We start from the raw sequence: 22,099 nt of genomic DNA, 5'->3' as shown, positions 1-22,099 counted from the left end.
CCCTTCTCTGATATGCTTCCAATTACTTAATTACTTAGGAGCTATCGGTATGAATTCAATTACTGTAAATCCAAGTGCAATATGGGTGTGTCCTATGTGTACATGCCATTGTATTATCATGTGTCTCTCTGTAGGAGCAGGCAGCAGGCAGTATGAGCAGTCTGGAAGGCTTCAGCCCCAGTTCCAATGGTGAAATGCCCAGGAGATCGCACTCGCAATGTCAGGGGGAGGAGCAGATTCCATGGGTCCTCATCCCCATTACAGGTAAGGATGGACTATCACGTTCCCTCTGTATTGCCTGACGGGGGGGGGTCGAGCATGACCAAGCCTGGTTGGATAATCCAGAGTCTTGCAATGCGCAGCTCTTCCCCAGGCCCCTCTACATCCAAGCCTGTCACATGCGGAGATACAACAATTGAGCCTGTCCTGAGGGCAAAAGGGGGTGCAACTCAATATTAGGAAGGTGTTCCTAATGGTTTGTACATGCAGCGTATGCTATGTAGAACAGACTTGGTGTTTCTCGGGCATGTACAGTATGGGATCATGGCAGCTCTATATAGGCAAGCCTCAGACCAGCTCTGCTTGGAGATACCAGGTTCATGTGACATCACTTACACAAGGTCGACCTCTTCGGAGGAAAGGAAGGTCCTGTGATTGCCCTCGACCTTCCTCTTTCGCCACATGCTCGATGACCTTCCCAACCAATCCGGATCCGCCCGTAACGGGCACGGGCATCGGCTCAACCTTTGTCTGCGTTTATTGTAGCCTATCAAATGGCCTATAATAGCGACTTATTTTCAATCAAATGAAATCTAAAATCTGTGTTAAGCTCATTAGGCCTAAATTACAAATAGTATATTGCCAAATGTGATTGTCATATAGGCTACACCACTGACGTTATTATAGCAACAAACTACAGAGTAGGCTGGCCTAAAATGATACGAAGTCAGTCAAAATACTATTTTGGGATATTTTGAATTCAAACTCCGTAAGACTCTGGCGTTAGCTATCTATAGATACAGAAAGTAAATTCTAAACCTGTCGCCGTCTGATGGGCCGCTAGACCTGTCGCCGTCTGATGGGCCGCTAGACCTGTCGCCGTCTGATGGGCCGCTAGACCTGTCGCCGTCTGATGGGCCGCTAGACCTGTCGCCGTCTGATGGGCCGCTAGACCTGTCGCCGTCTGATGGGCCGCTAAACCTGTCGCCGTCTGATGGGCCGCTAGACCTGTCGCCGTCTGATGGGCCGCTAGACCTGTCGCCGTCTGATGGGCCGCTAGACCTGTCGCCGTCTGATGGGCCGCTAGACCTGTCGCCGTCTGATGGGCCACTAAACCTGTCGCCGTCTGATGGGCCGCTGGTGCAGTCACTCTTCCATAGGCTACCTGTGAGGAGCAGTAGCTAGCAGCGAATCTGACTATCCTACTTTCTCTGCACCATCACTCACGTACCACAATAAGAAAATACCAGGAAGACTTAAGATGGGGGGCATTTCTTTTTTATATGTATAAAGAAATACTTATTTACATTTCTGTGAGAAGCTGATATGTGAAACTATTATGATATTTACTAATACATTTTCCTCCTGTGTAGGGCTGAAGTGGAAGAAGTACTGCCAGAGAGAGAAGGACAACCCTCAGGACCCGCGCTTCGTACCCCAGATCCCCATGGCAACCAGCAGCTACCCCCACTGTGTTCCGGAGCGAAGGGAAAGAAACGTCACCCCTACCCTAGAGGAGCCCCCAGAGCCTAGCCCCAGTCCTCCCCTAGAGGAGCCCCCAGAGCCCAGCCCCAGTCCTCCCCTAGAGCCCAGTCCCTGTCCCAGTCCCTACCCCAGTCCCTACCCTAGTCCCTGCTCCAGTCCCTACCCCAGTCCCATAGAGGATGATGAGCAATTAGCTGAAACCCCCTGTGACCCCACAGAAATAACCAACAACGAAAAGACAACCACAGACGAGACAAACCAGAGCCTCCTTCTGGTCCCTGTTACTCCAGAGAGCACCAGCCTCCCAGAGAAAAGCAGCAGCCCATCCCCCTCCCCTGAGCCAGGGCCAGCTGAAGAACCAACCCATACTAACCCTAGCCCCATAGAGGCTGGTCAGGAACAAGCTGAAGGCAGTACAGGAAAATATATACCAACAGTTGTGGCAGCTGAAGACCCAAACACAATGGAGGTTGAACAGGAGGAGGAGGTTAAAGAGGTAGAGGAACAGGTGATGGAGGAAGTGAAAGAGGAGAAGGAAGATGTGATGGAAGTGGTGGATGAGGAACCGGTGACAGAGGAAGTGGAGGAGGGAGATGAGAAGGATGAGGAAGACCTGATGGAAGTGCTAGATGGGGTGGAAGAGCAGCTGGAGGAAGGGGAATTAGTGGAGGAAGAGAACGAACATGTGGAGACAGAGTTGAAACAGACAGGGCAGGTGTCACCCAGACCATCCTCCTCCATTCCTCCCATCCAGAATCCTCCTCCCATTCAAAATCCTCCTGTCCAGAGAGCCGTTCTGACCGGAGTGGAAAGTATCCTGGACCAGCAGTTCAGTGACTTCTCCACAGAGATGCAGATCCTCCTGCTCAGAGAGAGTGTCCACTACAGCTCATCGCTTCTCCATACCCAGAATGCTTCACAGCAGCTCCCGGTGCATCCGCTCCTGCACTTCTCAGAGTACGTCTCCTTCTACAACTCGTCGCCTCCCATGCAGGCCTACGTCACCTCGCTCCGAGACCGCATGGGCACCATCATAGACGTACAGGACCAATGGATTCCCAGCACGTTAGCCACCCACCCTGCCCTGGTCTCATCTATCACTAACCGCCACCATGCTAACCACTCTCCTCCTACCACTACATACTGGAACCATTCTTTCTGTGGCCCTGTGTCTCAGCCTGTCCCCAGCCACCGCCTCTCTCCTGCCCCTGCTCCTGGCCTTGCTGTGTCTCAGTCTGTCCCCAGCCACCGCTTCTCTCCTGCTCCTGGCCTTGCTGTGTCTCAGTCTGTCCCCAGCCACCGCTTCTCTCCTGCTCCTGGCCTTGCTGTGTCTCAGTCTGTCCCCAGCCACCGCTTCTCCCCTGCTCCTGGCCTTGCTGTGTCTCAGCCTGTCCCCAGCCACCACTTCTCTCCTGCTCCTGGCCTTGCTGTGTCTCAGCCTGTCCCCAGCCACCGCCTCTCTCCTGCCCCTGCTCCTGGCCTTGCTGTGTCTCAGCCTGTCCCCAGCCACCGCTTCTCTCCTGCTCCTGGCCTTGCTGTGTCTCAGCCTGTACCCAGCCACCGCCTCTCTCCTGCCCCTGCTCCTGGCCTTGCTGTGTCTCAGTCTGTCCCAAATCGTCTCTCTCCTGCTCCTGGCCTTAGCCTTGCTGTGTCTCAGTCTGTCCCCAGCCACCGCTTCTCTCCTGCTCCTGGCCTTGCTGTGTCTCAGTCTGTCCCCAGCCACCGCTTCTCTCCTGCTCCTGGCCTTGCTGTGTCTCAGTCTGTCCCAAGTCGTCACTCTCCTGGCCTGTTTGCCCCTGGTCCTGATAGCTCAAACTCTTACAGTTCTCTACCTGTGTCTCATTTTAATAGTAATAATAATAATAGCACAATGATTCCCTCTTCATCGTTTCCCGGCACGGCCTATTCTCCTACTCTCTACAACAACCCACCCCAGACACAGACGGCACTACCTCAACTCAGCTCCAGTCTAGCCCCCCTGCCCCTCCAACCACTGGACAGTCAATGGACAACTTCAACACAGAACCCTGACTCAGGCGGGAGACTGGGAACCTGCAAGCCAAGTGATATGTCAAAAGCAAATAAGTGGACAACCACAACACAGAACACTGAGTTGGATGTCCGAGGGCTACGAGCAAAGTGCACGCCGCAAACAAGTGCCATGTTTGAATCAAAAGACGATGTCGTAATGGTGGATCAGCCGGTTTCAGCAGACACCGTGGAGGCTCCACCTCCTCCTCACACTCAGATGATTGACAGTTTGTCAGGGGTGGGCGGGCCAGTGGTAGAGCCTGTCCCAGGGCCAGGTCCCGCCTCCCCATCAGCCATCAGTAGTCTGATCAGCCAGCTGAAGCCTGAGTTGTTCAGTAACCTGGTGGAGATTATAAAGGATGTCCAGAAGAATTCTGTCCAGTTCTACATCCACACACAGGAGAGGGAGAGGGAGGTCTCCCATCACATCAAGGTTATTGTAAAGCAACTGATCATGTAAAAAGAGAAATACATTTGAATGATTTAATGGTGTCTGGGGTGAGCTTTATAAATACACACCAAGATCTCTCTCCATGTTTAAATGTGTATGTATTGTAGTAGTGTCAATGTATGAAACTGACCTTGTTTCTCTCATCCCACTAGGAGTACCTCCAGAGGTTGGGTAACGTAGAACGCAGTCCTGTGAGTTTCCTGGAGAGAGAGAACCGGATGGACAAACTAATGGTTCTCATCCAGAACAAGGACATTGCAGCGCACATTCACAAGGTACACTACAAAAATATTAAATATCATGATATTTCTATGTAATATATATCACACAACATTGTGCCTTTCTGAACATGGACCTGGTAACTAACATGCTTGGCATCTTTGGTTTAATGAAAGAAAGTTGACCTACTGTTCTGCCATTGCCAGGTCATAACATCAGTAACGGCAGGTCGTAACATCCGTAACGGCAGGTCATAACATCAGTAACGGCAGGCTGTAACATCAGGTCATAACATCAGTAACGGCAGGTCATAACATCAGTAACGGCAGGTCATAACATCAGTAACGGCAGGTCATAACATCAGGAACGGCAGGTCATAACATCAGTAACGGCAGGTCATAACATCAGTAACGGCAGGTCATAACATCAGTAACGGCAGGTCATAACATCAGTAACGGCAGGTCATAACATCAGTAACGGCAGGTCATAACATCAGTAACGGCAGGTCATAACATCAGTAACGGCAGGTCATAACATCAGTAACGGCAGGTCATAACATCAGTAACGGCAGGTCATAACATCAGTAACGGCAGGTCATAACATCAGGAACGGCAGGTCATAACATCAGGAACGGCAGGTCATATCATCAGTAACGGCAGGTCATATCATCAGTAACGGCAGGTCATAACATCAGTAACGGCAGGTCATAACATCAGGTCGTAACATCAGGTCGTAACATCAGTAACGGCAGGTTATAACATCAGTAACGGCAGGTCATAACATCAGGTCGTAACATCAGGTCGTAACATCAGTAACGGCAGGTTATAACATCAGTAACGGCAGGTTATAACATCAGTAACGGCAGGTCATAACATCAGTAACGGCAGGTCGTAACATCAGGTCGTAACATCAGTAACGGCTCTAAGGTGTTCTTAATAAAGTGTCAAGGCCGTTCCGCTCTAATAAGGTGGCGTTATGTTGGTCAGATCCCGGCGCTGGTGCGGTTGAAGAGGCAGCCGTCGGTGATCTTCGCTGGAGTAGACAGTCTGGACGATGTGAAGAACCACACCTACAACGAGCTGTTTGTCTCTGGGGGATTCGTTGTCTCAGACGAGTTTGTCCTCAACTCTGACTACATCACGCACGGTGAGTCTTGAGTTTTAGTGGGACAGCTGTTGTGACAACAGCGGCTCAACAGCAGCATACTAACGTGAAGAAAACCACAAAGGTTAAGGGGACTCAGAAGACCGCAGGCTTGCACTAATACTTTTGGGTAGACGTTGAGCCAAGTGGACACTCACAACGTGTGTCTGGGACTGGTACATGGCCCCAACCACCTGTTGTTTTATTGTTGACCAGCAGGGGTTTTTACATTCAGTAACTGAGTGACATGTTGTTGTAGAGCGTCTGCGGGTGATTCTGATGTTCCTGGACCAACAGAACTCAGCAGAGAGCCTGTGGAGGTGGAGGGTCCACTGGAAGACCCAGAAGAAACTCAAGGAACAGTCCAGGTAATGGTGCTTTTGAAATGGTCAACGTTCAATAGCTCCAGCATAAAATCATTATATTATGAACAAACTGGAAGGCAGTTTTTGTTGCGTTAGTGAAACTAGTATGCGCAAAACTCTAAACTAAGATTTAACTACATTTGTCATTAAGCAGAGGACGCACTTATCCAGAATGACTTAAAGGGGCAATCAGCAGTTGCTGCATACATTTTTGGACTATAAATTAATTATATACAGTGGGGAGAACAAGTATTTGATACACTGCCGATTTTGCAGGTTTTACTACTTACAAAGCATGTAGAGGTCTGTAATTTTTATCATAGGTACACTTCAACTGTGAGAGACGGAATCTAAAACAAAAATCCAGAAAATCACATTGTATGATTTTTAAGTAATTAATTTGCATTTTATTGCATGACATAAGTATTTGATACATCAGAAAAGGAGAACTTCATATTTGGTACAGAAACCTTGGTTTGCAATTACAGAGATCATACGTTTCCTGTAGTTCTTGACCAGGTTTGCACACACTGCAGCAGGGTTTTTTGGCCCACTCCTCCATACAGACCTTCTCCAGATCCTTTAGGTTTCGGGGCTGTCGCTGGGCAATATGGACTTTCAGCTCCCTCCAAAGATTTTCTATTGGGTTCAGGTCTGGAGACTAGCTAGGCCACTCCAGGACCTTGAGATGCTTCTTACGGAGCCACTCCTTAGTTGCCCTGGCTGTATGTTTCGGGTCGTTGTCATGCTGGAAGACCCAGTCACGACCCATCTTCAATCCTCTTACTGAGGGAAGGAGGTTGTTGGCCAAGATCTCGCGATACATGGCCCCATCCATCCTCCCCTCAATACGGTGCAGTCATCCTGTCCCCTTTGCAGAAAAGCATCCCCAGAGAATGATGTTTCTACCTCCATGCTTCACGGTTGGGATGGTGTTCTTGGGGTTGTACTCATCCTTCTTCTTCCTCCAAACAGGGCGAGTGGAGTTTAGACCAAAAAGCTCTATTTTTGTCTCATCAGACCACATGATCTTCTCCCATTCCTCCTCTGGATCATCCAGATGGTCATTGGCAAACTTCAGACGGGCCTGGACATGCGCTGGCTTGAGCAGGGGGACCTTGCATGCGCTGCAGGATTTTAATCCATGACGGCGTAGTGTGTTACTAATGGTTTTCTTTGAGACTGTGGTCCCAGCTCTCTTCAGGTCATTGACCAGGTCCTGCCGTGTAGTTCTGGGCTGATCCCTCACCTTCCTCATGATCATTGATGCACCACGAGGTGAGATCTTGCATGGAGCCCCAGACCGAGGGTGATTGACTGTCATCTTCAACTTCTTCCATTTTCTAATAATTGCGCCAACAGTTGTTGCCTTCTCACCAAGCTGCTTGCCTATTGTCCTGTAGCCCATCCCAGCCTTGTGCAGGTCTACAATTTTACCCCTGATGTCCTTACACAGCTCTCTGGTCTTGGCCATTGTGGAGAGGTTGGAGTCTGTTTGATTGAGTGTGTGGACAGGTGTCTTTTATACAGGTAACGAGTTCAAACAGGTGCAGTTAATACAGGTAATGAGTGGAGAACAGGAGGGCTTCTTAAAGAAAAACTAACAGGTCTGTGAGAGCCGGAATTCTTACTGGTTGGTAGGTGATCAAATACTTATGTCATGCAATAAAATGCAAATTAATTACTTAAAAATCATACAATGTGATTTTCTGGATTTTTGTTTTAGATTCCGTCTCTCACAGTTGAAGTGTACCTATGATAAAAATTACAGACCTCTACATGCTTTGTAAGTAGGAAAACCTGCAAAATCAGCAGTGTATCAAATACTTGTTCTCCCCACTGTATACCCATTGATTCTTGGAAGAATATAACTTAAATGCCGAATGAGCTTAGTTCAACTGACGTACCCCATCAGAACCTAAAATATAAGTTTGTTTTACTTCAATGTTTGTAAACAAAATAAATGCAAACTGGGTAGCCTCAACCTGGTTAAAACAATAATGTTGATGTCATGGATGTTCAGACCTATCTATGAATTTGAGTGATAACATTTCTCTAGGCCCATCCCTCAGCTTTTTCCCAAAACAGTGGCGGGAGGACACTTTGTTTCAACTGCTGATTGGCCTTAAATGCAATAAGTAGAAATTCTGTTCAAAGTGACAGGGGAAAATAGGGATTTGTTTAACTTCTCAGGTTTGATTAAACTCATTCTCCTCATCTTTGTCCTCATCAGGTTTAAAAGTGAAGCCAGGAAGATCTTGAACCTGCTGACCACGTACCAGAAGAAAAACATTGTGGAGTTCCTCCCATACCATGAGTGTGACGCTCCATCTCGCCCCGCCCCCGATCTGGACTGTCTTCTCAAGCTGCAGGCACAGCACATTCAGCAACGACACATCATCTTCCTCACAGGTAACACACACAACCTAGACTTTGAACAAGCTGCAGGTACAGCACATTCAGCAACGACACAGGTAACACACACACGCTAACCTAACGCTTCTCTTTGTTTTGCTGTTCCAGAGAGCCACTTCGAGATGTTTTCCCACTACTCCAGTACTGGCATCGTCATCGCCAACATCAACGACATCATGCACAATTTCGGTGGCCTAGTTGGTTTCCATGACATCAGAGACAAGCGGTCTACCTCAGTAGACCTCATAGCTGGAGCTACCACAGGTAGTTAATATGGGTCATATTTAGGAACGGGAGTTTTTCCACCGACCATAGCCTGTAACTAGGGCCCAGAGTTTGTTCTGGTCAGGTCACATGGTCAGGCAATGCTGTTGGCCAATAGCATATCACAGGATCATATTGTTTGAGGGTAACAAGAGGCATCTAAACAGGATCTCTAGAGCACAGAACAATTCTGCCCTTCCCAATGTTTATTCCAATTGACCCATAACACTGTTAACCTTTTGTATTTTCCATCCACAGTCCGAGAGGAAAAGCGTGTGCTGGAGGAACCGATCCTTCTGGACTCCCCCTCCTCCCCAGATCGCCTGGTGGACCGCCTGTCCACTCCGCTGAACGAGGATGACTTCCTTCCTCCCCTTCCCGACCAGCTTGTTCCTGACGCGGGGACACCCATGGAGCTCAACTTCCAGGCCCTGAAGGAAGCCATCTCTCAGTTCAAGGCTGATAAGGCTGCTCGCTCACAGATGGCACCTCCAGAGGTGGATGGGGAGAGACCAGAGTCCCCACCAGGACCAAGGATTCCTGGCCTGGGTACAGACTCACCAGGGGGTCTAGGGGACTCTGGAGTTGGTTTCCTCACGCCTGGTCTCCTCACTCATACCCCTGGTTTCACCCCTTCCCCTGTCTCTCTCCTTGGTCCTGTCCCTCTCCGCTCCAGCCAGTCCCCTGCTGGGATCCAGAAGGAAGTGGGACTGACCCCCACACGGCAGGCTAAAGAAGCTACCCTCTCCTCCCTCCACTCTAAGCTGGGTCTGAGTGTAACTGGTGGTGCTGAGGTAACCAGTGACATGTCTTTGTGTGGCTCCCAGGGCAGACTGAACGCTTTCAGCAGCCACCAGGGTCCTCTAGCTGGCATTGTCACTGAGGGCCATGGGGAGTCAGGGGCCACACCCAGCAACACTAACGACCCCCCAGGTCCTGAGCCTCCAAGGTCCCAGGGGGAGAACACTAAACCCAGCCCAGTAGAAGGCAGCCTCCAGGGGGGAGGAGGAATGACTGACAAAGCCCCTAGCAGCCCCCTCCCCGGTCCTCCGGGTCCCAGGGCAGCAGCCCCCCGGCCAGTTGGTGGTGGGGATTACATAGCGGCAGCTACAGACAGACTGGCACAGGCAGCCAGACAGCAGCAGAGAAACGGCTTGTTACCCATGCCTAATACACTGTTCCTTAACAGTAACCTCAATCTGCACAACCATGGCATGAGCATATTCCAACGGCCCATGTTGAATAGGCTGGAAGGACCTGCAGGACAGGGGGGTATTAGACCATTGATGCCTAATGCCATTGGCTGGGCTAGGATGGGCCAGGCAGGGGTGTCAGAGTCCTGTCTATGGGGCCTTCAGCAGCAAAACATGGGGCTGGGGCGCCACACCTTCCCTCCACGACTGATGGGGAACCCTCATCACCCCTGGGGTAGTAACCAGACTGCTAACCAGGGGCGTGGGAATGGCCCTTGGAAGCGGTGACGAACGGTCTAGTGAACAAACACGAGTTATGTTCAGTAGGTATCAACCTGAAAACACTGAGTGAAACAGGGAGGATATACCTGGATGTTCATTTTTGTTTTCTGCTGTGCCCCAATGGATAGAGAGCAACGACTACCTACTTGACCAATAGTCAAATCTGTTTTACACATTACATTTCTTACTGAACCCTCCTGTCCCCACTAGTGAATCTTCATTTATGATCCTAAAGAAGCACTTCACTTGACAGGAAATCACTTTTTCCCCCCACCAGATGGTAAAGCCAGCTGTGGCCTGGCTGGTGCTACCTGCTGATGATACTACTACTCACTAACCTGTCAGATCTTGTCAAACCAAACAATTATATTTGTATTTTCTAGGAAAAACTTTTTGTTATTTTACTTGTTTGTTTAGGGGCTGTATTCAATCAGATCCGCTTTAGCCGACATCTGCGTAGCGGTTGTTTCGGCGGTGTCGGAGAGGGAACAGCAGAGCTGTCAAATCCACTAGCGGCTCCTGGCATTATACCTAGTGGACATTACCGTTGGCTGAACGGTGTTGCATTAAGTTTGAACAGTGAGATGTAGTCTACATTATATGTCCGTTAGATGATAGAGACCCTCATTATTTAGTTTCAGGATTGTTCAATTAGAGCCTCATTATTTCTATATAGCCTACACTTCCTCATTCTGAACGTCTAATGGGAGTGGCCCAGGTGTGGCTGAGTGACAATTATCGCAAGAGCAGCTGCTCACCAATTTGATGCCTCAGTTTGACCTTCAACACCACCAAAACCATCCGCTATGCTACGCTTGATCTGATTGAATCTAGGCCCAAGTTAATATCCTTGTACCTTTTTTGGTTTTGTAAAGAAGTATACTGTAGCCATGTGGCCTTGTACAGAAAACCAGTGGTTTTATCTTAATGTTATTTTGTACAACTTTGTTTGTATTAAAACATGCTTGTCAAAACTATGGCTCTGTTTTGTCAAACTATTTCTACTAGCACTGACTTAATCCGAACATTAACAAATTTACCTTTACATAATTGTATATTTAAAAATACTTTTATTCACACAGTACATTTTAAATAACAATTGATACACATGGTCATTAGATGAAAGTCCCTTCAAAAGCTTGTAAATAAACTAGTAACAGAGCCTCACAGTGGAAGTGTCAGAATACCCATAAAACCTATTTCAAACAAAGTGGTTCCAATCGTTTTTTCCACTGTTCCTTTTTCCCCATAGGAGATTTCAGAAACACTTCAAATAAGGGCTGTGTTTTGTGTAGGTTTACCCTGCCATGACGTTTAACTGTAAATCTCTCTTGGACAAGGGGACTTAAAAAAAAAAAGAAGCTAGTTAGCATCAAGGTAGACAAATCGCTCTGACTTGGAACATATTACCAGTTACAGTGTCTTATACATTTACCATCATCATCATTTTATATCATGTGATTCTATTGTGATATAAAAATTATTTAATATATTCCCAAGCTCCTGCTCACACTTTTTTGCTAACCGGTATTGTCAATTCAAGGCAGTTCACAGAATTGTCCAAATGTAGCCAATTTATTCATTACTACTTTTAGCTAACAGTTAACCAAAGATTCTTACTTGGGCAGTCTGGTCCAGATCATCATGGCTCTTATGGCAGCTAATTAGCATTTCATTTTGGGGGGTAAATACAGGAGAATATATTGATAAAGTCCTTGTCTGAGAGCTTTACATGGTTATCAAAACGTCACGCCAGGGTACGACTACACGAAACACAGCCCTTTTGAACTGTTTCTAAAATCCCGTATGGACCCATTTCCCTGTTTGACCGCTAGGCTCTATGGGTATTATGACTCATACTGTCATACTCTATTCTATGGCTGCAAAAGCACCACTACATATCAAGTGATCACAAATACCAACACTACAATCATAGCCACTCACACACAGGCCATTACATTCTATATAATACCTACAATACTCTTCAAACCCATGTGGTCAGTAAAGTGACAACATTTGCTTCAAACTTAAATACTCTTCACAAACTAAGATGTCGGTTCAATAATAAATGGTAAAGTGCTGTAAGTAGGTTCCAGTTCAGAATGGCCTAGTGCACACTGCGGTGATACAGCACATTCAACACAATGATACAATGGATATCCCAGTTTGTCTGCACAACAATGCTATCACAAACCTTTGTCAATTGTACAACCTGAGTGTTTACTAGGTCTATGTGCCTTTAGACGTGAGGCTGTGGGTCACGCGTTGAGGTCAGTGGTGGTCCTCAGTAACAATCATTAAAGGGTTCAGTCCTGTCTCCAGCTCTTTCTGCTTCTGCAACAAACCCTGGAATCAAACACAGTGCTTGTGAGCAGGAATGAAAGAAGTGAAACTAAAGTTCTTTCCTCCGCCTACTTTCAGATTCTCTACTCATCTCCCTGAAGTGTACACTCATTTAGTCCCCCTCGTGGCTTTAAAAAGGAATGGACTGGCTTTTTACTTTTAGAGTGAACGGGAGCGCACTGAGGAGAAGGGTAGAGAATGTGACTGAAGATGTGACTGTGTGTAATAGACACATAGGTGTAATACAGATACCTGCCGTAGCTTTGAGAGGCTCTTCAGTATGGCCTGCTGTCTCTCTGTGTTCCTAAGCAGCTCTGGGTGGAGCAGAGGGTCCTTCTGGTGGGGAGGGCTAATGGGCCTGCACTGGACACCATCTGTCAGAATATGAAACTAGCGCTATACACAAAATACATCTGACAATACCCAGAATACATCTGACAATACCCAGAATACATCTGAGATGATCCCTATGCACAATAACTCTGTATATTATTGTACATTTGCCTTTGGCTCCACAATAACGTGATAAAGTTACGGTGTTGAGAGCAGAGGCGCAGCATGGTTCAGAAAAGTGAAAATGACCTCTGACCTGTGTGTGTCTGTGGATTTGTGGAGGGTCTGGAGATGGGGGCACGGGGATCCATGTGGTACACCTCGTCGGTCCTCAGATAGGGGATGTACTCAGAGGGGGGAGGGGAGCGGTCTGTGTCCTGGAGCGAACCATGGGCCTGTGTAGGGAGGCGGGAGCCACGGGACTGGTTCTGAAGGCGGTGTTTGATAGCAGGAACTGGAGGGGATCTGGGGGGCACTCTGGAGGCGCAAGACATCATGCTGTTACATCTGACAGTGTGGTAGCCCCGTTTAACCAGACGGAAAGTGGTAGCCCCGTTTAACCAGACGGAATGTGGTAACCCCGTTTAACCAGACGGAATGTGGTAATCTCGTTTAACCAGACGGAATGTGGTAGCCTCGTTTAACCAGACGGAATGTGGTAGCCTCGTTTAACCAGACGGAATGTGGTAACCCCGTTTAACCAGACGGAATGTTGAAAATGATTTCACCTCCAACACGGTGTTCAGTCTGATTTAATCAGGCTACAGATGTAACACTACTGCCTTTACTTCTACTCACCTTCCAGTGTGAACAGCCATGGCGTGTGTCACACCTGTGATGCCATTTTTTATCCTGCCCTGTGCAGTGCTAGCAGGGTAGTTTGCGTGTGGTGGAGAGGGGTCAGCAGGCCTGAGGTCAGGTTCGGGGTCAGGGGGGTGAGGGGTTCTGGTGTTCCTCTCCATCATGGTCATGAGATCCATCTGCCTGCGCAGGCGGCTCTCCTGCCTGGTGTGTTGTAGCCCTGCAGGGTAGCGCTCTGATGCTGGGACATAGGGTTTACTGGGTCTCTGAGTGTTCCACTCTGGCCTACGACCTCCTCCCCTGTGTCTCTGGTCCTGGCCTTGGTCTGTCCGGGCAAAGGCCTCATACAGGTCTCCTGCACCTGAGATGAGATTGTACTTTATTAATCCCCAGGAGGAAATTAGTTTCTCACTTATAAACATAGTAAAAAAACAATACACAGCACCTTCTCCTACTCCTCCTCCCAGGTCGTTCAGCCAAATGTTCTCCTTCCCCGCCCTGGGGCCAGGAGGGTTCCTCTGGGCCAGCTGTGCCTCCTTCCTGGCCTCCCACCTGTACCTCTTGGCGTTGGGAGGAGGAGGTCTGTACTCTACAGGGATGTCTGGGGTCTGCACCGCCTGGCTTCGATTACCTAGAGCCTCCACTGTGTACGTGCAGCCCGGCCTGACTGCTGGGTTCACCTCTATGCAGACACAGAGAGAACACCACACAGGGAGGCATTTTAGAATGCCTATTTACAACAGGGATTTGGTGAGTAGTAGATACATGCCTGTATAGTACACGGTACATGACCCTAATTCAGATAAACACTCAAAATAAAACGTCTTAATTCAGTTAGCCACACCCAAACTGTAACATGCTAGGAGGAGTAGTGTAATGTATGTTACCGGTCTTCACTGCCATGTCCTTCCTAAGGGAGGTGGTGCTGCAAGTCTCTTCTCTCAGGGTGTCCATCTCCCTTCCTGTCCCTGTCTGGTAGTGGTATGGTCCTGAGCTGGTGTTAAAGACTAAAGACAGAACAATCAAAACCTGCTTTGCTTTCATCAAATACCAAGAATAAAACCCCAGGGTTACCCGTGCCCTGCTACTCCTGTACTGAACACCATGTTCAATGGAGAATCTATTGAAAAAGTTTAGTCCAGGACTAGTTATAGTCCTGTCCAGGAAACCAGAAAGCTTTGTCAAATATAAAACACTGTTACTGTATAAAGCACATGTGGTCAACTCCCCTGGAGAGCTATGCCACTGGGTGGGCAGGCTTTTGATCCAGCACTGCACAAAACACACCAGGGTCAGTTTAACAAGTTCCTGTTGAGCAGTTGATTTGTAGAATCTGGAACAAATCTCAACACCCCGTAGCTCTTTTGGATGCAATATGCTAGAACATTATAACATACATTAGCCTACAACCAAAACGACTAATAAAATGATTCCCTCATTGAGTGAATTAGGTATCAAATGGCTATACTTTGAAGCAAGGTAGCTAAGCGTGAGGGTTCTAGACTGACTTTTTCCCAGTGCCAAGTAAGACATGAAAGAAGTTAACCATTTCATCTAACATGTTCAGAGAAAGTTGGATATTTTGATGTGCAACATTTCAAAATAGGATCCAGAATAGTCAGATATGTTTTTCTCTTTAGAGATCAATTTAACTGCATGTTTTTGGTGCATATTGTCCTAGGCCAGGGTTTTCCAAACCCGTTCCTGGAGAGCTACCCTCCTGTAGGTTTTCACTCCAACCCCAGTTGTAACGAACCTCATTCAGCCAGCTAATTATTAGAATCAGGTGTGCTAGATTAGGGTTGGAGCAGAAACCTACAGGACTGTCTATCGCCAGAAACAGGTTGGAGAGCCCTGGGCTAAGCCTATAGCTACATCATTTAACACATAAGGAAGTGGGAACACAACACATTTGCTAGATTGCTAACTAAAGATATTGTTTCTAGATAGCCATACAATTGACCTTACAGTAAATGTAAAGTCCTACAAAAACGTCCCATTGATAGGCCTATACCAGGTGATGTAGGCCTATTCACCTTAAATGGCTTGTTCTACACCGTTCTGCTGGCACATCATCTCAATTACACACGGTTTGTAAAAGGTGTAATTAACTCTATATTGACACTTGAGAAATGATTTAGATTATAGCTGAGACTATCTTATTTTTTAACAACATTAAGGGTAGTTGTTTTTCCTGCAATTCAATTCTCGAAACGTTGCTCAACTGTCAGTATACTTGCGCTTATCAGAATGCATCTCTCTCTTCACTCCGTGTGTAAAGGGGGGAGAGGGAGCCAGCAGCGAAACAGGGGCAGATACTTTCATTGCAGGAAGCAGGTTAATGCATAATACTGTTGACCAAATAATGGTTTTAGAACCAAAATATATATTTTTTTGCCGCGTGGTAACAATTAAGCAGCGGCACAATATAACGGAAACACTGTAGTCATCTACGCTGCATTTTTTAAGACCTTTGAAAACTGAATGGAAAGACATTTTAATACTTATTAAGGCCTTTGAATCAGATAAATGAGTTTCAGAATTTTTAAGGCCCTGCGGACACCCTGTAACTGTAATCACCCCGTGAGGAGCCAGGTTCCCCCTCCAGAGAGTGTTGCAGCTTGGAGACGTCGTGTCCCTTCCTGGCCAGCTCTCTGATCCTCTGCTGGTGCTTGTCCTTCAGGGCCTCCTCCTGGGCCCGCTGAACACTCAGGTAAAGCTCCTCCTGCTTACGACTGTGCTGCTCCTGCAAGGACCACCACAAGTGTTACAAAGACCCCAACAAACACAGTCTGTTGTCAGTTAATGTAATGCATGCTTGGCATGACAAACACAACAGGAGTAGGCTAAAACTTATAATACAATTCTAAATTCTAAAACAAATGGAAAGAACTTAATTTGTGATTTCTAGTCATCTCTTTCATTAAAGCTGATATACTGGCAGAGATCCCCAATGAGCTCTAAGTTCAGAAGCGTAACATCCGTGTGCTCTGACCTCTGTATGTCTCTTTCTCTGAGTGTCGAGCTGGTACTGTTTCTGTAGCAGCTCTCTCTCCTGCACCACCCTCCTCTCCTCCTCCTGCTCCACAGCTAGGCGAACGGCCTCCTCCGCCTCACGCTGCCTCCTCCTCTCCTCCACCTGAGCCTCGATGGCACGCTGGAACAGGATGGGACAACCAATCCACAATACTGTCAATCATCTTAGAGTCTCAATGGCCAAGAGAATTTGAATTTTATTAGGATCCCCATTAGCTGACGCCATGACATCAAATAATATTCCTGGGGTCCATCATAGAACATTAAACATTAGATTAAAGATTAAACATTAGATTAAAGGACTTGGTCTTCTACCGTTATCCCACTCATACCTGATGCTCCAGCTGTTTCACTCTCTTCCTCTCTCTCTCCTCGATCTGGGCTGGGTCCAGTAGGGCCGTCATGGTACGGAGATGGCTGAACAAAGAAATATACATCATAGAATAGAATTAATAATTGTTCCCGATCAGATCAGATGGTTAGGGGAAAACTCTTGTACTGGATGGCTTACGTTGCCTTCTGTGGGAAGCATCCAGTGATGTCGACGCTGGCTCTCCCAAGACTGTCCCCGCCGTAGGTGCTGGCTCCGTCCCAGGCCACAGACAAGGCTCCAAAATGGGTCCTCTGGTGACTGGGGGGCTCTGACTCGCCCCTCTGTGCAGCCACGGGGGCCTGGAGAGGGACTCTCATCTGGGGGGAGTCAAAGTGCATGGCCCAGCGCTCATGGTCCTCAGCCTGGGAGAGAGGGAGGGGGTGGATTAGTGGAAACACACTATTGAGCAATGCTTTCAATTCAAGTCCTGGGAACCTACAGGGGTAAACATTTTAATTCTAACCTGGCACTAACAAACCCGATTCTAACAAACCCGATTCAACTAAACAATTAAAACAGCCTGTTACTTGGCTGAGATACTGTTTCTCCTGCCGGTGTCGCAGCTTGTCCTCCTCCCTCTGCCGGTCCAGATCCTGCAGCCACCTCCTATGATGCTCCTTCTTCTGAGCGCTGAAGGCATGTTCTACTGGGGTGGCCTCCTGGACATCACAACCACAAAAACATCAGCTTTACAACAGCACTCTGTTGTAACCTTCAGTTGAGATGGCCTGTGGCTATTCCCTGTAACTCTAATAGTAAATGTGTGTTTTGTACATTATGGTAGTGAATGGTACTCCACCCCCACTACGAATGCAGATCTGATGGCAGAAGGGAGGTCTCTGTGACTGCTGTAGCTCTGAGTGGAGCACAGTGTGTCTGTGTCCTCCCGACCGGGTTCTCCTAGCATCTGGCCAGAGACCACAGAAGCTTGTCAACAAACATATTTTCTTAGACATTGACAGTGAAAACTATTTGCAGAAACATATCCATTGCCTACCCTGGTGTGTATGTGACCATCTCCAGGAGCAGGTTTGGATGTGATGGTCACCCTTCCCCTTGGGCCATAGTCTGCCGTGACATCTGGTCTGCTCAGGTCTTTCTGCTGTTTCTTCAGAGCCATCTGTTCATCTTAACCAGACAGAGAGCAAGCCAATCAAATCACTTCATTAATGTCTGATAAGCTGTAGCACACCACAATACCCAGACACCAACAATCAATCAATTAAATTGATGCTCCAGAGGTCTTGTATAATGTAAGCCAGTAGTTTAAAAGTAATGCTCAGGAGCCAAAACGGGTCCCAGAAAATGGTGCAATACCTCATCCATTTTGTATAATATGTAAAATAATGTGTAATTTGTATGATATGTTACGAATTGTTTTTTTTTAAAGGCTGTATGGTGTGCTGTGGTACTGTACAATACTAGATCACGATACTTAGGTGCCAACATGATAAGTATTGCGTTTCTTACAATTCTATACTGAACAAAAATATAAAGGCAACATGAAACAACTTCAAAGATTTTACTGAGTTACACTTCATAGAAGGAAATCAGTCAATTTAAATAAATTCATTAGGCCCTAATCTATGACTGGGCAGGGGCGCAGTCATGGGTGGGCATAGGCCCACTCATGTGGGAGCCAGGTCCACCCAATCTGTATGAATTTTTCCCCACAAAAGGGCTTTTTACAGTAATAAATATTCCTCAGCACCCCCCTCCACCCCCCTCCGACGATCCCGCAGGTGAAGAAGCCGGATGTGGAGGTTCAGCGCTGGAGTGATACCACATGGTCTGCGGTTGTGGGGCCAGTTGGATGCCACATTCTCTAAAACAATGTTGTAGGCGGCTTTTGGTAGAGAAATGAACAGTCAATTCTCTGGCAACAGCCCTGGGGGATATTCCTGTAGTCAACATGACAATTGCACACCCCCTCAAAACTTAAACATCTGTGGCATTGTGTTCTGTGACAAAACTGCACATTTTAGTGGCCTTTTATTGTCCCCAGCACAAAGTGCATTGTGTAATGATCATGCCGTTTGATCAGCTTCTTGATATGCCACAACTGTCCAGGTGGATGGATTATCTTGGCAAAGGAGAAATGCTCACTAAAAAGGATGTTAACAAATTTGTGCACAAAATTGAAGAGAAATAAGGTTTTTGTGCGTATGGACATTTTCTGGGATCTTTTATTTCAGCTCATGAAAAAAATGGAACCAACACATGATGCATTTGTATTTTTGTTCAGTGTATATGTATTGCGATTCGATGTTCCAAACATATTGCTCACCATATGTCTGCTGCAGACGGACAAAAGAGCCATGAGAATTTTTATTTTTTAATTGAACCTTTATTTAACTAGGCAAGTCAGTTAAGACCAAATTCTTATTTACAATGACGGCCTACCCCTGCCAAACCCGGACGACGCTGGGCCAATTGTGCGCCGTCCTATGGGACTCCCAATCACGGCCGGATGTGATACAGCCTGGATTCGAACCAGGGACTGTAGTGATGCCTCTTGCACTGAGATGCAGTGCCTTAGATGGCTGTGCCACTCGGAAGCCCGAGTTATGGAAATAAAAGTGCTGAAAACAAATTGGTTCCATTTTTAAAAAGATGGAGAACAAGCTATGAAGAAAAAATACTTAGTGCATGTATTTTTTGGTGCAGGTACAGCCAACTAGCTCAAAAATAATATTGCGATTGTCAAAACGATACACTATATTGTCAAAAATAATATCCTGATATGTAACTGGATCAATTTCACCCATCACTAGTTGGTACCTAGTTCTTTCCTCCATTGTGTCCTCTTGGCCTCCAATGCTTCTTTGTCCATCTCGCTTTCTCCCAGAGAACTGAACAGGCCAGACGGTTGACGACAAATCACCCACCTGTCCAGTAGAAAAGAAAGTATGTTAAATATAACATAATTGCGATTTTACATTTTAGAGGTCTGTCAAGTGGTCAAATAGGCTACAATGTGCTCCTAGTAGATTACCTTTCATCCTCCCTTTTTCCCTGTGAGTTTCCATTCCCACTAACATGTGCAGCACTTCCTTCTCTCCCCGTTCCATTCAACAGGCAATCCTCTTTAGAGTTCCCTTCATTTCCTTGGGAATATGCAGACACTGTTAGCTACATGCATCATAGATGGTAGTGGTACATCTTCAATTTCATCATCAAGTTCATTTAACAGAGCCAATTGCACTTGAATTGGGATTATTGTAAACATCTCACTCTAACCTGTTTGAGGCTGGCTGTGTACATCCTGATCCTGTGAGAGAATGGTTGAGTTGTTGATTGTGCTGAGGATCTGTTGGAGCTGCTCATTGGTCAAACACACCAAGCTGTCCTTCACAGTGGACTTTGGAGGTCTATCAGTGGCTATCTGCCCATGTCCTTTAGCTGAAGACACTTTGGCCAAGACTTTGGTATTGTGGTCAGTGCTGCCCTTGGCCTTCGGTTTTGTATGATTGGATGCAACCATTGGAGTGTCATTCTTGACTGGCACAGTGTGGGTAATAGGGACTGCCTTCCTCCTCTCTGCACGTTTCCTCTGTACTCTCAGAGGCTCCTCGGATACTGGTTCAGGAAACTTCTTTGAGTTGAGAGCATTTTGTGGTCTGGTTCGAGAGAGTATCTAACATTAAATCATAAAAAGGTAAGTAAAACGACAAGGAAAGTTAGTTCATGCATTTAAGGTTGTTAGATAGCAGATAACTCTCTTACCTTATTTGGATTCTTCGTATCGACACCTACAATCATGGCAAAACATAAATGACAACTCAAATTAAAATCGGCTTTGATTCCTTTGAAGCACATGGTAATGTATAATGATATCTTAAAGTTTAACTGAACGGTATGATACCTACCATGATGATTGGTTAGAATTAGCCTGGGCTTTCCATTTTCAAGTTCGAACATCAGACCATCCCTGTTCACCAAAACAAAAGGTAATAGCTATAGATCTAACGTTAGGTAGCTAGCTTGCTACATAAGGCAGATATAGATCTAACATTAGTGTTATGTTAGCCAAATTATCTTTCCAAACTTTGATGGCTGGTTTACAGCTTCAACTAACTATCTAGCTAACGTCACCAACTGCAAAGCTCGCTAGTTAACGTTAGCTAAGCTAGCTAACTTTAAACACGACTGGTGAAAGGAACAATCATGACTCACCCCAGATTCATTTTAGCTGACAGTTGTCATTGAACTGGCTGAACGATATACATAAATCTTGGTTAGCAAAGTTATTTGGTGAGAAACATTGCTAGGTAATAATTGTCCAGTTTCCCCAAACTGCTAGCTCAACATTGATCTCTTGATATGTTTATTGTGTCAGAGATCCTTTTCTAATAGCTCTGATTGTGTATGTTGGTTGCTGTCAACGACCAATGAGAACATAAATGATTGGCTTATCACTCACAGGTTTGTATTGATCAGCGAATCAGAATACGTCTTGCTAAATAGGTTAACTTTACGTTTCCGACATTACGGTGGTAAACCCCTGTGCTTAAACTCGGGTTTTGGCTAGATGGTATACGGGACAAGCGAGGAAGAGGCGAAGCGAGAGGATTTACCCCGCCCAAAATATGTCCGAATGAGATTTTTAAAAATTGCATGGTCTATGAGATAGTGTCTTATTACGTTAGGCTTATTTGATCGAATTGACGTTTCATAATATTTAGGCTGTTACAAACGCATTGAGAAAACTGAGAAAAACGACTTAGTTGTGTATGTTGTTTTTATTTTTGCACTGTCCCTACGTACACCAAATATGTTATATATAAAGTTGCTCACTCACATGACTCCACACACTGCACTGACACTCCAACACACACATAACATGCAAACATCTTCATATTGACTCTACACACACGCAAACACACTCGTATACAATCATAATTTACGCAGCTGCTACGCTGTTTATCATATATCCTGATGCCTTGTCACCTTATAGGTAAACATATGCCGTTCTGCCCCTGAACAAGGCAGTTCCCCGGTATACCGTCATTGTAAATAAGAATTTGTTCTTAACTGACTTGCCTAGTTACATTTTTTTTTATATATACAAAAATACATACCTACTTCTATCACTCCAGTTGTAAATATGGAATTGGAGCTGACCCTGTAATAGCTTCTTACTTTC

The 22,099-nt window shown here is 46.4% G+C and overlaps 2 protein-coding genes across 5 annotated transcripts in view; one reads left to right on the top strand and one right to left on the bottom strand.

Annotated features, from left to right (window-relative positions):
• The window catches only part of LOC139554042 (protein TASOR-like), a 28,138-nt gene extending 17,094 nt beyond the window's left edge, over positions 1-11,044 (top strand). For both annotated transcript variants that reach the window (XM_071366960.1, XM_071366952.1), the window contains exons 16-23: positions 135-264; positions 1,593-4,168; positions 4,339-4,461; positions 5,392-5,551; positions 5,808-5,916; positions 8,147-8,325; positions 8,437-8,592; positions 8,851-11,044. In XM_071366960.1, coding sequence (XP_071223061.1) covers positions 135-264; positions 1,593-4,168; positions 4,339-4,461; positions 5,392-5,551; positions 5,808-5,916; positions 8,147-8,325; positions 8,437-8,592; positions 8,851-10,073 — 4,656 coding nt within the window. In that variant the 3' untranslated portion in view covers positions 10,074-11,044. The remainder of the gene's footprint in view (positions 1-134; positions 265-1,592; positions 4,169-4,338; positions 4,462-5,391; positions 5,552-5,807; positions 5,917-8,146; positions 8,326-8,436; positions 8,593-8,850) is intronic.
• Positions 11,045-11,117: 73 nt separating this feature from the next.
• Positions 11,118-21,486, bottom strand: ccdc66 (coiled-coil domain containing 66). 3 transcript variants are annotated; one of them, XM_071366980.1, is made up of 19 exons: positions 21,130-21,486; positions 20,823-20,884; positions 20,680-20,705; positions 20,194-20,573; positions 19,949-20,060; positions 19,735-19,841; positions 17,951-18,081; positions 17,753-17,860; positions 17,481-17,612; positions 17,092-17,315; positions 16,913-16,997; positions 16,540-16,701; positions 16,125-16,290; positions 14,432-14,551; positions 13,990-14,226; positions 13,542-13,905; positions 13,000-13,220; positions 12,663-12,784; positions 11,118-12,413 (listed from the first exon to the last, which is right to left on the bottom strand). In XM_071366980.1, exons 2-19 carry the CDS (start codon positions 20,823-20,825, stop codon positions 12,339-12,341), a joined length of 2,775 nt encoding a protein of 924 aa, XP_071223081.1. In that variant the 5' UTR covers positions 20,826-20,884; positions 21,130-21,486; the 3' UTR covers positions 11,118-12,338. The 3 variants fall into 3 exon arrangements, with proteins under 3 accessions (XP_071223081.1, XP_071223073.1, XP_071223082.1); XM_071366972.1 differs by having other exon boundaries at positions 20,194-20,590; positions 21,130-21,483; XM_071366981.1 differs by lacking the exon at positions 17,753-17,860 and having other exon boundaries at positions 20,194-20,590; positions 21,130-21,482.
• Between the last annotated feature and the right edge of the window lie 613 nt (positions 21,487-22,099).

The sequence above is a fragment of the Salvelinus alpinus genome, chromosome 2 (assembly GCF_045679555.1).
Source record: "Salvelinus alpinus chromosome 2, SLU_Salpinus.1, whole genome shotgun sequence".
NCBI lineage: Eukaryota > Metazoa > Chordata > Actinopteri > Salmoniformes > Salmonidae > Salvelinus > Salvelinus alpinus.
The sequence above is the reverse complement of the archived record's forward strand: the minus strand, read 5'-3'. Positions and strand labels throughout refer to the sequence as shown.

Excerpts from the sequence above, each read along its gene's own strand:
- ccdc66 (XM_071366972.1), bottom strand. Across the intron at positions 17,861-17,950 it reads ATGGTCACATACACACCAGG|ATGCTAGGAGAACCCGGTCG; the intron begins GTAGGCAATGGA and ends GTCTCTGGCCAG. Across the intron at positions 13,906-13,989 it reads GGGAGGAGGAGTAGGAGAAG|GTGCAGGAGACCTGTATGAG; the intron begins GTGCTGTGTATT and ends ATCTCATCTCAG.